The sequence below is a fragment of the Camelina sativa genome, chromosome 10 (assembly GCF_030686135.1).
Source record: "Camelina sativa cultivar CO46 ecotype springtype chromosome 10, ASM3068613v1".
Taxonomy (NCBI): domain Eukaryota; kingdom Viridiplantae; phylum Streptophyta; class Magnoliopsida; order Brassicales; family Brassicaceae; genus Camelina; species Camelina sativa.
In genome coordinates, this window is record NC_141889.1 from 23,588,900 (window position 1) to 23,606,723 (window position 17,824).

The following is a 17,824-nucleotide window of genomic DNA, read 5'->3' on the forward strand; positions in this document are numbered from 1 at the left end:
CAGGTGTGTAGCTACAGATACACTAATTGTTTGTTGGGTAAATTGCACACAGTAACCAGGGTTGATGTTTTTTAACCACCATTTGGCAAAGTCAAATGGAGTTTCCACCTATTAGCCACAAGAATTTTTTGGACAGAAATGTCCCTACAACAAATTTGATCTCTTTTGTTACAATGTAACGACTGAACTGAGAAAAATAAATGTGTTAGATAATTAAGATTAGTTTACTATTATTCTTCTCTATTTTTTGTTTTTTTCATTTTTTCTCTCTATTCAATTTGATGACTATTTTTTTATTTTTGTAATTATAATTATAAATCATTTTTTCTATCTTTTAAGATCCATTTTTTAATTTGTTTTTTACATTGAATTATAATTTATGTTCTAACTTGTTTTTTTAATATTATTCAAAATTAATACTTATCATTTACTCATGTGTACGTACACGGTAATAATTTTTGTGTTTACGTGTACGTAAATAGTTAAGTAATTTGTATATTTATCTTTTAAAATATGTTTGCAGCAATGTATCTTTATAAAAATACAATCCAAAAATCCAAAAAATTTACGTACAATTTAGAAGCGAACTTATTTTTTTATCCTAGTTTACCTAGGGATGGGCATTCAAGATTTGAGTCGGATTTGATTCGAACTTTTTCTTAGATTCATGTAATTTAGATAAGATAATTTAGTATATGTTTTGTTTTTATGACTATCCTGTTTTGTTTTGTTCAGGTAATGTTTATAGAAAAATACTTAGGTACGCTTGTATTCACCTCCTCCCCTATCAACCAATCAGAATCTTTTATCTAATATTTCATTAAAAATAAATCAAAATTAAATTAAAAAGCAAAAAAAATTAAGGAAACAAATTATGTCACTACCATAAAACAAGCCATTTGCGACTCCTATAATAGTCTCTCATTAGTCGCAAATAAGGGTTTTGCGACTACTTCGCGACTATTTCCGATGGTCACAAAAAAAAAACGGTCGCAAAATATGTAGGTCGCAACAAGGTTGCTGATTTGCGACGGATTGCGGACTCCATGATATAGTCGTATATTAGAGTTAAAAATGTGACTAGAATTGGTAGTTGTACATTTTCGACTAAACCGCAACGAAGTCTACATAAGGACAATTTTGTGACTATATATAACAGTCGTATCCTTGCGACGGTTTTGGGAGTGTATGGGTTTAGCGACTGATTACGGACAACTTATTAGTCCCAAAAGGGTTGTGAAGTCTGTTTTATTGTAGTGGTAGTTGAGTCGCAAATTAGTCTTTTATTATTGCGACTAAGTTAAGACTCTCGTTATGTAGTCGCTAAGGATTTCGTTTTTATTAATTATTGTGCCACTAGGATTGGAGATTTTATAATTTGGATTAGTCGCGAAGTGGTTACATTTTACGTTTAGGGTTCACATATTAGCTACTTGCCAATGTTAAGATAATTATACCCTTTAAACAAAGAAACCAAACCTTATCTAGTTATATTTCTTCCCCTTGAGTAACCGATGTACTTATATCACGTACATCAATTATCACTTAGTATTTAATAAATACTTTAAGTTTCTGATGTACGTACATTACATATATCAAACAAAATCAAATATACGTACAAACCAATAATAAAATAAATAGATGTACAAAACATCAAATTTACTTATAGTGTACGTACACAACAACAATGACACAAATAAATCGGTGTACCAAATTTCTCTTTTCCAATATATGTACACAACACCAGTGAAACAAATAAATGTACGTTTGAGTACCGCCCTGAGCAGTTCCAATTTGGGGACAGAACCACAAATGGCCAAAGGGGTCAGAGCAGCTCACGATCGCCTCAACAAGCTTCAGCGATGGGGGAAGGAAAGAGACAAGGCGCTCACCAGTTTCACCAAGACCTTCACTAACTTCATGCGGAAGTTCAGCTGCTCGACATCCACTACCGCCATCCTTAGGTCTGTCCCCGAGGACACCAGACCCATGCAAGGTCGTGCTTCAACGAGCCTCGAGCGAACTCACCAACGAACACCTTCTCCGGTCCATTCTCCAGCTCGCCAATCTTCATATGTTACCCCACAACAGCGCCAAATTGATACTAAGGTTTTTGTGTGTCTATCCTAGCAGGTTCAATTAACCTTATGTAGTTGTAGTACTTAAGGTGTCAATCCAAATGGGATGATGCTAGTCACTCAAGATGCAATCAAGATTTCACAAGTCAGGCCAATTTAAAGAGATGAGCTAAGGGACTAGAAACGATAATGTATGACATGAAGCGAAAATGAATGAAAACAGAAAACGAGTCTAAGCAAGAATTAGATAGCAAGATCAGAAACAGTTCAGGATGTAATAAAAATCAGAAAGAAAGAAGTGCTAAGGATGGGAGTAATTGATGTGGAGTATCCTAGTCGACAGAGGGTTTAACATGCCACAAGCAATTTATCCCTACACAATGAACATCACGACTTAGCTAATCCAACCTCTTGGCAAAAGCTACTCAGACTCAACCACTTCCATACCCAGCCCTCGCTAGAGAAACATGGTTGAGCAGGCATGACAAACAAGTTCATTCACGTCAACAAACATCCTAGACAACTAATATCTTAGGCTAGGAACGTAAGTCTCTGGCACTAGTTGGTCAGACATTTCATCAAACACCTTTTGGGTGTGGAAATGTCTCGAACCTAATTCCAATTGATCAGAGAGAAACTAGCATTTATAACACTAGTCCAGAAGGGAATCATACAAATCAAAGCTTAAACACTCTGCATCATATGATCCTCCACCTAGTCTATCCCATCCCCAAGAACTATAGCACTACTCAGATCCGGAAATCATCACCAAAAATGCAAACCCAGAAAACATAGAACAAAACATAGTATGATTAATAGAAATGAGAAGAACAACTTTGTAGAAGAAATCCAATACAAAAACTCAATAAAATGAAAGCTATCTGGAATACAAGATCGGAGTGCGGTTTTGGTGGCTAGGTAAAACCTTAAGAAAAAGCAAGATAAAAGATGTCATGTCTCGGCAAAGACTTAACAAAATGTATATATAGTAGTCCAACATGGAAAACCATAAAACTTAAAACGACAAGGTAAGGAGTCGGTTTTGGGAATTCCCTCAAGCGTGTGAGACCAAACATCTTTCTTCATGACATGTGTGATCGAGTCCGTGTACATCGAGTGGAATGCAATGTCATCGTAGCTCGACCTAGGTGACTCAAACGGCTATGGTGTTGGCTCGAACAACGTCGACTCGAACAGATCTAGTGGTGGCTCGAGTGGGTGACTCGAACGGTGCGACTCCGACGTCTCCTAAACACCTGAAATACTCCGAAATGTACAATGTATGCAAAGATGATGCAAGAACTACCTAAATATGCAAAGTGTACAAAAGAGACTAGAAATTTATGCAAAACAACTAGTTATCCTAACTAAATGCATGACAAATACATGTTTAGCAGAGACAAAATATAGACATATCAACGTTGCATCGAAGATATTATAATCTACGTACACAACAACAATGAAGAAAGTTTTCTGAATCTTTTGATTTTTTTTTAATAAAGTTTAGTCTGAAATAAGGTATAATCTATAAAACTTGAAAAGGCAGTTTTACAGTTTGTAAATAAACCAACTTAGAGGACTTTTTATTATTATTGTTATTCACATAAAAATATATAATAAATAAATATTGATTATTACGAGATATATGTATATGTTTTTTACTAAAGAGTTAGTATGTTTGTGTGACAAAATTTAATTAACTAATCATCTCACTCTAATTTTATTCACTTTTATTTGATCAAAAAAAATAAAATAAAATTAATATAAATATATTTTCTTTTCTTTTTTACCTTTTATCTTTTTTAATTTTTTTTTACCTTTTAAATTAATTGAACAGTGCATCAGATGATTATTAGATGAATATTTTTAATTAACTGTAACAGTGCATCAGTTGGGTTATAAAACAGAACTAGAATTGGCTAGTTACAACTTATAATGATATAGTTGTCTATTTTTAAGAGGTGGCTAATCTGTGGAAGCTATCTTTCATTTTGTTAAACTGTGAGAGAAAAGTTTTTATTTGGAATGTTTGGCGAAATTTTTTTTGTTTCTTATAAGAGTCCATACTTTGAAGCTGTGTATAAAAAATTTTACATATTTTTCGAAAGCAAGTTGTTAAAATTCGGACCTCGATCGCGCCACTTTACTAAAATTCGAAACAATACGACCTTTGTTGAACACAAATGGGAATAGATGGGAAAATAGATTTCTTGGTATACAAAAAAAAAAGCATCTAATGTTTTTCAAGTCTCAGTATGATCCAAGTCCCTCAGCGAATACTTAGTTGGCATGTGGTTGAAGCTCGGGAAAGAAGTCTCAAGTCATTGATCACTTCTGGAACATAATTATTCCATGTATTAACCAATATTGTTGCCTTCTTTAAGTGACAGGCGTATTTCAAGATATAAACCACAATATCTCTATCCTGCTGTCTAGCAAAGTATGGTGACCAGCTGAAAATCTGTAGACTCGACAACAAGCATTCAGGAACAGAAGTCTGTTGATTCCAGCAAAGCATACCATTACTCATATCAACCGAATGACCCTAAGACCAAGTAGAAGAATTAAACTAAAAACGATATATGGTTATTAAAAAACAAGAAATTCTATATCAATTATGAAACTTACTTTCATAACACAGATGTCTAATACTCGTAAGTTAGGAGAACCATTGAGAAACTGGCCAAGGAGTTTACACGAATCCTTTTTGCACAGACATAGGCTTAGATGTTCAAGCTCCGTAAAAACACAACCATCACCATCCAAAACCTGCCCACAATATATATCAACAGTACGTATTAACAAAGAAGTCTATAAATGAGATTGAAGTCTCGCAGTTGATAAAAATGAAAAGTAAGTTACCTCTAAACAACATATTGTAAGACACTTGACAGATGTGATTGATCCAAGAAGAAGATTCTTTGGATAAGAGGATAGAACATCGACATATGCTTCCCTCAGCTTAGGCATATTCTTGATTAAAGAGTAATGGTGTGGCTCATGAGTCCAGTCCACTAGTTTCAAATGCTTTAAAGAAGGAGTATCTATCTCATAACCATCAAAATTCCCATCAGTACGTACAAAGAGTGATAAACTCTCCAAAGACGGGATGATTATAGTGAACTCCTTCATTTGTTCTTCATCTGCTTCGAAAGACAACGATAGATCTTCAAGAACAGGACAACCAGATAGAAGTCGTTGAAGAGATTCTCCATCTACAAAAAAGAACTGTTAGACTACTATGCGGAAGCGTGAAACCGGAAACGTACCTTCACCGGTTTAGTGACGAATATGGCATGAATCGTCTGAGAACTGATGCAGAGATCGGGGTTGAAATCACAGATGGAAATCAACCACAAGCCACCGTTCAAGTGCCCTTTCCGTTGATCTCTCGAAGTTTTCTCTCTCTAGAACGTATTCTCTCTAATTTCTCTCTTTGTCTTTGTGTCGATACCCACAAAGTTATTTTTTTTTGTTTGTCTACATTCCCTCTTTTATAGACAAAGATAAGTGTCTTTACGAAGGGACACAAATGAGTTAGTCGTAGAGTTATGACTCTTAACTTACATAACTACCGGTCAACTAAACCGGTTCGGTATGCTGATAAATCATGGGCGCAAACCGACTTTCAACCAACAAGAACTAGCCGTCGTCTCAAGTTGCAAAGTTTTAAGAGAGAGAAGACAAACCATAGAGGGAACATCCATGTGAGTTATCTTTTGGAGTTTCAAGGTCACGAGCGATTTGCATGTAAACAAGCTACTCGGAAATATGAAAAAATTTTCACCAATGGGATAATAATCAATTTCCAGCTCACGTACACAGCGAGAAATTGCGATTTCAATCCACCGTTTCACGTTTTTAGGTTTAATATGTGAATTACAAGTTATGTGGAGACGCAAGCTTTCTATGACGGGAGCTCTATGTAATGGCAACTTCTTGTCTATAAAATCCCCAAGTCCAGGCCTTGGATCCGACATAGAATTGAACTCGAGTTTAGTTAACCACATCCAAAGAAACTCCCATCGATTAGACAAAACGCAAGTGGATACAGCTTCTTTTGTCGGAAGAAATGATAATATCTTCACCACCACATCATCAGGCAATCCATTGATTTTGTCCATATCTTACAAAACCCAAGCTATTGTTACTAGAATGCAAACTAAACGAATTAATTAGACGAGAAAAAACACACAGCCGCACACACATAGGAACTAGACGAAAGCTAGAATAGAAAAACCTAGGCGGTGGGCATATAAATATAGATTTAATTATATATAATATTAGGTATTAATTTTAATTTTCTATATTTTCTAATTTATTTGATTAATTATCTATTATATAACCGTGTTCGTAGCTTCAGGTAGGTAGTTTAACTTACTAGGGTATATAAAGAAAAAGAAACATTGGTTTTATTATCTCGTTGAAATTATTAAAAAAAAAAACAAAGTAGACGAAGATCATCATCATCATCATACATTGATCAAGAAATCGAAAAGAAAAAAAACACACACTGAAGAAACAGAAAGAAAGGTGCTTAATGTTTGATTCCATGATCCGCTCATTCAAAAGCCCATTGATTCTCCTTACGAACCTCTTCTTCTTCCTCAGGTGTAAAATCGTTCTCAATGTTGAAGTGTGCACGAATCTGGTCTGGAGTTTTGCCCTTGATCATATCAGCAACAGTTTGGCACGTCAGGTCAAGCAAGCTTGCGATGTTTAGGTAGTTCGCAGCAAGAATGAGATCAAAGATCGTGGATTGATCTGTTTCCATGAACTCCTTATCCCAGGTCTTGAGTTGCTTCTCGGAGATTGGGTTAGCGTCATCGACGTGGTGCTTCTTGCAGTACTCTATCACTAGGGCAAGAGTCTTGCTCGTCACGTTAGCAAGAGGGATCTCGGTACTGGCGCAATCGTCCTCAACCATATGCGCTATGGTCTGCGATTGGATCGCGATCTCTTCTTCCACCTTGAACGACTGACCATCGGAGCTCTTCAACATGATCATCTTCTTCGTCGACATAGTCTGTTTCTTGTGGGGTGAGATCTTTTCTTTGATGAGAAAAAGTTTAAGAATTGAGAGAGCGATTAAATTGTTTGTCAGGTAATGAAGTTGTGAACCCTATGCGCCGTATTTATATGCCCGAGTCGGTAAAATCAACCATTCCTTTTTTGAGATGGAAATAGTTTCTTTAACCAAAATAAAAAGGAAAATAGTTATTTGCCCAAGTCCTTTTCAGAAAAGGTAATTTCAGTGGAGTAAACCGAGATAAACCGGATCAATTTTACAATATGGTAGGTTCGGCTCACCTCGAGAACTCTAGAACTGTCAGAGTCGGTTCCGCGATCAACAATTCTTTTTCAGTAAAGGTAAATTTAGTGGAATAAACCAAATCGGAAATTATCTAAGCTTAACTAAAATATTATGATCCATAAGAAAGCAAAAAGAAGTCTAGTGGAAATAGCCGTTACAGCAGACTAATTATATAATACAATTTTATTATGGAGATAGAATTTAGTGTAACTATTATATAAAACTAATAACAACTTGGTTACAAGAATACAGAGGAGGGAGAGGAGATCAAGAAAGGTAAGAGTAATTAAGTAAACTACGGAGGAGATCCGCGCAATGCACGGGATTGTTTTATTTTAGTCATTGAAAGCCTTTTTTTTTTTACTATACATATACAATCTTCACTAATGGAATTTGATTTTATTGTCTTTTTCAATGTTATTATTCTACGACTTTGATAATTGGATTTAACGGTATTTTTATATATCAATCATTTTTATAATAGTGAAATTCACATTTCATATTTTTGCATGTGCGGTGTGCCTAAAAATACAAAAATTCATGGGCATAAAGGCAGGTGCAATAGAAGGTTCTCAAATTAGTTCTCACAAAAATAAATTAATAAAATACTTAAAAGTAAGAGAGATATAAAATCAATTCTCAACAGAGAAGTTTTAAGAAGCCTTGAGAGATAGTGTTGTCCACATTTCAATATATGATTTGTTTAAATTTTTATTTTTATTTAAAATTTAAATAAATAATTAAAATAAATTAAAAGTAATTAAATACTATTTTTTGAGAGACCTTGTAAGTCTATGTGCATTGTACATGCTCTAATAGTCTGGTTAATTTATACTTGGTCGGTCTAGTAGATATTTTGGCATAATCTAAAGGTATATTTTGTGGGCTGGATGTGCATCATCAGTTTCTTCTGTTTTTAACATCTTCATCAAAATGTAATATGAAAGTACAACAGAGCTCTGAAGATAATAGGAGGCTGTGAAGTGTCTCAGAGGTCTGATATGCTGACGTGGCGTGAAGTGCTGATGTGGAGAAAGATTGCGGGACCCCGTGACAAGATGCGTGAGAAGGAAGAAAGAAGAGATCAATATATACTCGAAGATATTGAGACTATATTTGGTTAGAAGAGATAAAAGAAGGATATATTATTAGGGATAAGGAATATTTCATTTTAGTTAGGATGCACAAAGATTTATGTTAGAAATCGTTTGTGCGGGTATAAGTAGAAGAGGGCTAGCCGCAAAAAGAGTTAGCACTCGTGGGGTAAAAGTTGTGAGAATTGTAAATCTTCAAGAGATCACAAAAAGCTTAGAAGGTGAGTGTGTTTAACTCTTTAAGATCTACACAGGGTTGTGTGTTAAATAGATAGGAGAGTGAGCTTAGTTTCAAGTCTTGTAAGAAACGAGAGTTTTTATATAAGATTGATTAAAGCGTTTGCTTGGCGCGTTTCAAGTGTGTTATTTGTTGTGTGGTGTTCTCTATACCGTAACAATTGGTATCAGAGCGGACACATGATAAAAGTTCTGGTATATTTTTCAACAGGTGAGATCTTGCGACAAGGGTATGGAGAAATCACTGGAGTTTGTTGTGTTACAAGGACCATTGAAACTGGATCCAGAATGCTTTGGTTACTGGAAAGTTTCAATCAAGCAGGCCATCTCGAGCATCGACATGGAACCTGGTTTGCAGTGGAGGATGGCTGGTCACATCCTACTGAGAAGAATGAAAAAGGTGAACTGGTGCCTAAGCACAGAAAGAAGTGGACAGTTGAAGAAAAGGCAGAATCCAAGCATAACTCGCAGGCGATGACAGTCATCTTCAAATCTCTGCCAAGAGACATCTTCAACCAAGTTCAAGGATGTGTGTCAGCCAAGTCCAATGTCACAGATCTGCTATAGATGTGTCTCTGAATTCTGATGAGCTCAAGTACAATCAATTTGTTGGGATGATGCAGGCGTTTGAAATGCAACTAAAGAAGAAAGAGAAGACGAACACAAAGTCATTTGCTCTCAAAGCTATAGAAGAACAAAGACTTGTTGAATCTCAGGAGGTTGCAGACGAAGAAAAAGTGGGTCTGTAAGTTAAGAAATACTTTCGTGAGATTGAGAGAGGTCAGCGAAAGGGAACAACGCTACTCACAAATACTGATTCTGATAAGGAGTTCAGGAAAGGTGATAAGCAGGAGCGTCAGTGTGCTGAGTGTGAAGGGTATGGGCATTACAAGGCTGAATGTCCAAACAACAAACGTAAGAACTCTCTGCAATACTATGGGTGTAAGGTTTATGGTCATACCAAGACTGATTGTCCTTCACGTGGAAACAAGCAGAAATCCTACATCACATGGAGTGAAAGTGATTCAGATGAAGAAGACAACAAATGTGAGATTCTGAACAATTTTGTGGCTCTGCTGGGAGTCATTGAAGAAGATGAATAAGACGAAGCTCTGTTGTTAGAAGAAGACTTAGACAAGAAGGTTGAGTCTAACTCAGATGGAGAGGAGGTTGACTTGTTAACGGAAGATCAGATAGGGCTTCTTATCAAGATAGTGTTGCAAAAGACTCAAGACAACAGCGAGCTGACTACCGAGAGAGATACACTTCAGATGAATGTTGCAATGCTTTCTAAAAAACTGAGTGAAGAAAAGGCCAAGTCTATGCGTCTTGAGAAGCAATTGGAGGAACAACTGAAGAATATCAGGCTGCTGAGTAAGGGAACTAAAGATCTGGATACCTTACTTAGTACTGGACAACCAAGCACTGTTAAGTGGGGTCTTGGTTATCAAGGAACCAACTCTGACAAGTCTACTCAATTCGTTAGATGGCAGAAGTCTGAGCTAAAACTGAAAGAACAGGTTCTGACTACATCAACCTGTCAACGTAATCAGTTCCCTAATGTGAATCTGAATCACAGGCGAATAAGTGTGCAGCATGGGTTGTCGGGAAGACAGTCATATGGTTCTCACGGTTATCAACAGCCTGCTCAGCGTCCTGTTATACTCAGCAGAAGAAGAGGATGTTGATATTGTGGTCATCTTAATCATTATAAGGCTCAGTGCTACAAGTTTTAGAACCGTGTGGCAAATCTGGTGCAGCATGGTAGTTTTTATCCAGCTGTAAGAAGAGTTAGTCAGGGGTATGTCAGGAAAGATGATTTGTACTGCCATGTGGCATACACAGCTGGTAGAACTGAGGTTGATCAGGCTAAATGGTACTTTGATTTCGGGTGCTCCAGACATATGACAGGTGCTCTTGATAATCTGTCCCATAGAGAAAATGTTGCTGGTGGAAGAGTCACGTTCGGAGATGGAGGAAAGGGTACAATCCGAGGAAATGGAGAAACTAGTGGTGACACTCAACCACATCTGAAGGATGTGTTCTTGGTTGATGCCTTGAAGGCCAATCTAATCAGTGTCAGTCAGTTGTGTGATGAAGGCTTGGATGTTACCTTTACCAAGAAGGACCGTAAAGTAGTTGACCAACAACTGTTAAGTTGAACACAAAGCTATGGCATCAGAAACTTAGTCATTTGAATGTTCGCACAATGCTGAAGTTGGCAAGCCAAGAAGTTGTACGTGAACTGCCTAAACTGAAGGGTGATCCACATTTCATATGCGGTCTGTGCAACAAGGGCAAGCATATCAAGGCATCTCATGGGTATTTAATAGACATTCGCACAAGTCGTGCTCTTCAGTTTGTTCACATGGATCTAATGGGTCCTATCAAAACTCAGAGTATATCTGGCCGTCGATTCATCTTTGTGATGGTTGATGACTTCACTCGCTACACCTGGGTAAGATTTCATCGTGATAAATCTGATACACTTGAGTGTTTTCGTATACTTGCCTTGCAGATCAAGAGTGAGAAGTGTTCGATCGAAACCATTCGAGGCGATCATGGGGGTGAGTTTCAAAATGACAAGTTTGACCAATTCTGTGGGCATCAAGGCATTACTCATTAATACTCTGCACCAAGAACACCAGAACAGAATGGAGTTGTTGAAAGTAAGAACAGGACGCTTCAAGAGATGGCACGAGGTATGCTGCATGGAAATTAGGTTCCTCATCGGTTCTGGGATGAAGTTATGAACACAGCATGTTATATCATCAATTATGTGTATGTTCGCCCCGGGACCAACAAGACTCCCTATGAGCTATGGAAAGGGAAGTCTCCAACCGTCCATTACTTCCATGTGTTTAGATATCTCTGCTATATTCTGAATGATAAAGATCAGTTGGGTAAATTTGACTCCAAGAGCGATGAAGGCATCTTTCTGGGCTATTCTGGACATAACATTGCCTTTCGTGTTTACAACAAACGCATGCGATCTGTTTAGGAGACTGTCAATGTCGTGTTTGACGACAATTCATTTCTACGAGTCGCATTGGTGCATGTCGTCTCCGACAAGGACCTGGTTACTGATGATGAGAAGTCTGTGCCATAATCTTCTAGCCGTGTTGTCTCTGACAGGTCTGTGTCATCTCTGGATTCAGTCCCTGTCTCTTCTCAGGTTCATCGGAATCACTCCTAAACTGATGTTATAGGTGCAATTCAGGGGGATAGAGTTACCAGAGGAAAGCATATTGATTTTTTTCAGCTGCCAGGAAAGAAACAAAAGGCTGTTGTTTCGGAGTCGGTCTCTCACGACTCTGACTTAGTTCAATTTCCGTGTTTTGTTTCCTCTATTGAGCCCAAGAATCACAAGGAGGCACTTCATGATGAGTTCTGAGTTGCTGCTATGCAAGATGAGCTGGAACAATTTGAACGGAGTGATGTATGGGAACTCACTCAGCGTTCTACTGACGTCAATGTAGTAGGAACGAAGGGGATATTCAAGAATAAGAGTGATGCTAGTGTCTACATTGTGAGGAACAAAGCAAGGTTGGTAGCTCAAGGTTACTCTCAAATCGAGGGAATTGACTTTGATGAAACTTTTGATCCGATAGCAAGGTTGGAATCAATCAGATTTATGTTGGGTATGACGTGCACTCTTAAGTTTACCTTGCATCAGATGGATGTTAAAAGTGTCTTCCTAAACGGAATACAACAAGAGGAGGTTTATGTTGACCAAAAGGCTTTGAGAACTCACAACATCCTGAACATGTTTACCGTCAGAAGAAAGCCTTGTATGGTCTAAAGCCGGCACCGAGAGCATGGTATGAGAGGCTGACTACTTTTCTCATGGACCAGGGATACAGTCGAGGAAGTGTTGACAAAACGCTATTTGTTCTTAACAACAACAATGAACTGATGTTTGCTCAGATCTATGTAGATGACATTGTCTTTGGTTCCACCTGTCAACCTCTGGTAAAACAGTTTGTGGAAAGCATGTATCAGGAGTTTGAAATGAGTATGGTGGGAGAGCTAAGATATTTTCTAGGATTGCAAGTTGAACAATCAGCTGATGGGATTTTTGTATCTCAGAGAACCTATACTAAGGAGTTAGTGCAGCGCTTTGGATTAGGGAAGAGTAAAGAAGCAAATATTCCTATGGGCACAAATGACAAACTCTCAAAGGATGAAGAAGGAGATGATGTAGATTAGAGATTAAATAGAGGGATGATTGGGAGCCTGCTGTATTTGACAGCTAACCGTCCAGACATATGTCTGTCAGTAGGGATATGTGCACGCTATCAAGTCCAGCCCAAGATGTCACATTTACCTGCTGTAAAGAAGATCATCAAGTACAGCAAAGGAACATTGGACTTTGCTATTTTCTATACCAAAGATACCAACATCAGTCTGAGTGGGTATTGTGATGTTGATTGGGCAGGATCTGTGGATGATCGTCGTAGTGCAAGTGGAGGATGCTTCTTCATGGGCAACAACCTGATATCATGGCACAACAACAAGCAAAACAGTGTTTCTCTATCAACCGTTGAGGATGAATACATTGCGTTAGGAAGCTGTTGCACACAACTCATGTGGATGCGTCAAATGGCCTCTGACTATGGTATGGATTCTGATACTCTTCTAATTCATGGTGATAATTTGAGTGTAATAAATATTTCAAAGAATTCTGTTCAGTATTCGCGAACCAAACACATTGATATTAGACACCACTTTGTTCGTGAACTAGTTGAGGCGAAACAGATTGAGATTGATCATGTGAGCACTGATTTGCAGTTAGCTGGTTTATTTACCAAGCCTCTGGATTTCAACAGATTTGTGAATCTAAGGAAGTCCATTGGTGTCTGTGAATTCTAACCTGTTTGCCTAAGCTGTGTTGATCTGAGACAGGAACGTGAGCTAGGACAAATCATGGAAATCCTAGAATATATAGAAGATCAGCACTCTGAAAGCAACTGTGGTAAATAGCTACCTGTCATGCCGGTCTGTCCATCCTGTTAAATGTTGTCATGATTTAAGGAGGTCAAAGAGCTGTGAAGAGACATGCACATACATTTTCAGGAATAATGTTCTAAATGGATCACAAGTCTGGAATCAGTGATTGACAAACTCAAGTGATGTCACTGATGTTCAAGATGGTGAAACAGCTAGCAGAAGGCTGAGTGGAATATATAAAAAAAAAAAGAAAACAAAAAAAAAAAAAAAAAACAAATATATATGTGCTCTTCAAAGAGAGAATCTCCAGCTGCCTTAACATGTTGGGATGGACTGCAGACTAAAGGCATGACAGTGTGAAAGACTACCCATATGCAGCAAGTCCCTGATCTTCAACAATTCAAGAGGTTTTATAGCTTCTGGCAAAGGTTCTGAACAAGTAGTTGACACAGCAAAGGTATGTTCAGTTTCTTGTTCTGTTTAGTTTTTTTTTTATAAAAATATAATAAAATAATAAAAAATTTTAAAAAAATGTTACTGCTCACGTGTGTTTTCTCGATCTGGGCAACCCACTGGTAGGTTTATTTTTATTTTTATTTTTATTTTATTCGCCAATCTCTTACTTGATAACACTGAGGACAGTGTTGTTTAAGTCTGGGGGAGGCAGTTACTAACTACGTTTTTGTTTTTGAGAGTCAGTCGAAAAAAAAATTGTTTTATTGAGTCAAAATTTGTTGGGGACTGTGATTTTTCTTTTTAGTATACTGCCTTGGTTGATTAATGTTGCATATTGAATCCACAATCCGACTAATGAAAAATCCAATGGTTGACCAGTAACCAGAGACATCCAAATTTCCAATAGAATCCACAAAACCCTGAGGTAATTTATGCGCTTTTCTTTTTACCTCATCAAGGAGATTGATGTTCATAGAGCTTGACTCCTTGTTCATACCTAACAAGTAAGATTTCAGAAAAAATTGGTACTCCTCTCCTTTGTTTAAGTTTAAAAGATTTTTCGTGAGAGTTTTGTTTAAGAAAATAAAAAGAAAAAGAGAAAATAAAAGATGAGATGATTTTGATCAGTTTAGAAAGGGAAGTAAATTACCAGTGACCTCATTATTCTACTCTTTAGTCAAATGATCACACAAAACTTGGAAGCAAGGGGTAGGTAAATTACCGATGACCCTATTATTCGCCTACACCTTTGATAAAAATAAAAAATAATAAAAAATGAAGCAAAGCTCAGAGGAAGATTAAATATAATAATTCTGGGGGAGAGAAAGAGTACCACATGGTGTACAATGTTCTATCTTGCTTGTTATGGTATAGTACGGGAATGAGTCTAGAATGTTCTTGGCATTGATCAAATTTATGAGACCCACCGATGAAGGCTTAATGGAGGAAGTAGTGGAATTTGGTTTGAATTTGGGATGCTACAAATGTCAACGGAGAAGTACATGGTGGTTCGATTTGGATTTATCTGCTGCTAAGCAATACTTCAAGAAGAAAAGGTCTTTCCGCGTTTTCAAACCTTTTCCACAGATTAAGTTCTTGATTTGCTTGAGGGCAAGCAAAAGCTAACTTTGGGAAAATTGATATATCGTGGTTTTTATGTGTTTTTAGCCATGATATAAGTCTTATCTATAGAGTCTTTTTGGTACTTTTAGAGTCTTTGTGAGGCTTTACAGGTTTTATAGGATTTAGCATGAATGGGAGCATAATGGAGCTAAAAAGGAGGATTTGGAATACATTCAAGCATTGAGGCTGAATTTGCAAAGTTGGGAGACAAATTCAGAGAGTGCATCGACCGATGCAATTGATAGTGTCGATCGATGCATAGCCAAAGAAGAGTCCATATTTGAATCATTAGTCCCTGGACGTGTTTTAGGAATATATATAGGATTTTTATGGTCACTGTTTAGACCGAAGCTTTATTTTTCCCTGCAGCTTTTGAGAGAGAACCCTGAGAGCTTTTGGAGAGAAGAATCAAGACTCCTTCAGAGAAGATTCATAACTCCTTTTCTTCTTCCTTTAATCTCTTAATGATATCTATTTTATTCATGGTTTGTGTTCTTATAATTATGTCTGAGTAGATCTGCTTGTTAGGTTTAGGGTTTCTCATTAGGGATTTCATGGATTGTTAGATTGATTAATTGTTTGGATTCATTATCTTTCTTGTTCTTCACCATAGGTTGTTCTTAATGATAGATCTTTGATTAGTAATCTGGATTTAGATCTTAGGTTTATTAATTGATATGAGAATATAATTGATTTTCGTGACAAATATCTTTGGTGAGCAAAATTACTTCTTGCAAAGAGATTTGATTTAGTAATTTTGTGAACTTATCTAAACTTGATTTTATTGCTCATTTTTAACCTAGAATTTTACAAAGAGATTTGGATTTTCTGGTTTTAAATTTAGATAATATTTGCAGTGAGAACTGATTTATTTTACAATTGTGTGTAGAGTTCAAGAACGGTTCTTAATTGTTGAATCCTGCTTACTTAGTTAATTGATCTAATTTTCCATGATTTCCTGAAAATTTCCCTAGGCCTAGCGTTTCATCCATCTGAATGTTACAACTCTTTTATTTTCTGTTTAATCTTGCAATTTAATTACAATATTTTTATTTAGCATAATGAAAAGATTATTAAATCTATTGTGTGAATCTAGAGTCTTTGTGGATTTGATTCCTAAGTACTACAATTGAACTCTTAATTTGAGAGACTAGCTCTAGGGTAAATTTGAGCATATCAAATTTTGGCGCCGTTGCCGGGGACTCTTTTGATTCACCATGAGATTAAAGTCTTTGATTTTGTCTAATTTTTTTTTATTTTTCTATTTTACTCACACGCTTTTGTTTCTTTTCTCTTGTGTATTTCAGGTACATGCCTAAACCTAGCACCAGGAAAAATCCTACTGGTCCAGTTGTGAAGCTTAGAAACCAAGAGTTAGGACAACTAGAGTGTGACAACAAGAAAGCAGCCAAGTCAGCAAAGATGGTCAATCCAATCATATTGAGACCGGATGAGGCTGGAGTTTTGAAGGATCAAGAGGGTAATGTGCACAACAAGCAAGGCCAAAAACATGATGCTGAAGGACAAGTTATTCAGGAAGAACTCGTCATGGTCGATGAGAATGCACGTTGCGTCGACCGACGCAACGATAGCATCGATCGACGCAACCAGGAGGGCATCGACCAATGCAACGTTAGCGTCGATCGTTGCAATTCCAGAGCCGATGCAGAGAATGTTCAGAGGCGACGGTATAACAATGAAGAGCTTGTTAAGATTCTTGCGGACTTCAATAAACCAGACTTGTTCTATGAGAACCGTTTAGCAATTGTCCCTCCTCCATTCCCAAGGAATGATTTTGAGTTGAAGCTTGCCTACTTTGCTCTTGTTGGACAAAGACCATTCTAAAACTTGCCACATGAGAAGCCTCTAGACCCAATTGAGCACCTTGAGGACATAGTCACAAGCATCAAGGCGAATGGAGTCATAGAGGACTATCTCTACTGCAAGCTTTTCCCTTACTCTCTTGATGGGGAAGCATCTCATTGGCTAAGGCAGCTGAAACCAGGATCTTTGAAGACCTGGAATGATATCAAGGTGGCATTCCTCAACTACGCGATGTCCGATGAGCTGAGGATTAAGCTCTCCACATTTTGACAAGGGTCAGCTGAATCTTACAAAACTGCATGGGTGAGGTTCAAAGCATACCAGAGAGACTGTTCGCATCATGGGTTCTCAGAGGTGCAGTTGATTAGTATCTTTTTCAGTGGTATTGATTGGCGGTATCAGATGGCTTTGAATGCTGCTAGTGAACATGAACAGTTGATAGAAAGGCTAGCCTCAAGCAACAATACTAAGAATGTTTAGACTTTTGAGCCAAAGCCAGAGACTACAAAAGAAGATGTCAACTATGTGTATGGAGCTGGGTATCAAAATCAGAGATTTGGTCAGAAGAATTCATTCACAGAAAATCCAAGCAACAACTTCACTAGGAACTATGGTTCTTCTTCTTACCAACCCCTCCCTCCACCCAATTCAGAGAGCAAGATGGAATCAATGATTGGACAGATTTTGGAAGGTCAACAGAAGTTAACAGTAGACTTCAATGGGAAGATTGATTATGTATACATTGAGCT

General features: G+C 37.3%; 2 protein-coding genes and 2 pseudogenes across 2 annotated transcripts; 1 reads left to right on the forward strand and 3 right to left on the reverse strand.

Moving 5' to 3' along the window:
• Positions 1–4,193: 4,193 nt before the first annotated feature.
• Positions 4,194–5,542, reverse strand: LOC104720584 (putative FBD-associated F-box protein At5g38570). Its single transcript, XM_087470757.1, has 3 exons — positions 4,941–5,542; positions 4,707–4,847; positions 4,194–4,623 (listed from the first exon to the last, which is right to left on the reverse strand). The coding sequence occupies exons 1-3, from the start codon at positions 5,208–5,210 to the stop codon at positions 4,348–4,350; spliced, it is 687 nt and encodes a 228-aa protein (XP_087326883.1). The 5' UTR covers positions 5,211–5,542; the 3' UTR covers positions 4,194–4,347.
• A 144-nt stretch (positions 5,543–5,686) lies between these two features.
• Positions 5,687–6,202, reverse strand: LOC147937244 (FBD-associated F-box protein At5g38590 pseudogene; annotated as a pseudogene).
• Positions 6,203–6,468: 266 nt separating this feature from the next.
• Positions 6,469–7,178, reverse strand: LOC104719524 (SKP1-like protein 11). The gene has a single exon (XM_087470077.1). The coding sequence runs from the start codon at positions 7,099–7,101 to the stop codon at positions 6,640–6,642; it is 462 nt and encodes a 153-aa protein (XP_087326203.1). The 5' UTR covers positions 7,102–7,178; the 3' UTR covers positions 6,469–6,639.
• Positions 7,179–12,947: 5,769 nt separating this feature from the next.
• LOC147937245 (secreted RxLR effector protein 161 pseudogene) lies at positions 12,948–13,595 on the forward strand (annotated as a pseudogene).
• The last annotated feature ends 4,229 nt before the right edge of the window (positions 13,596–17,824 follow it).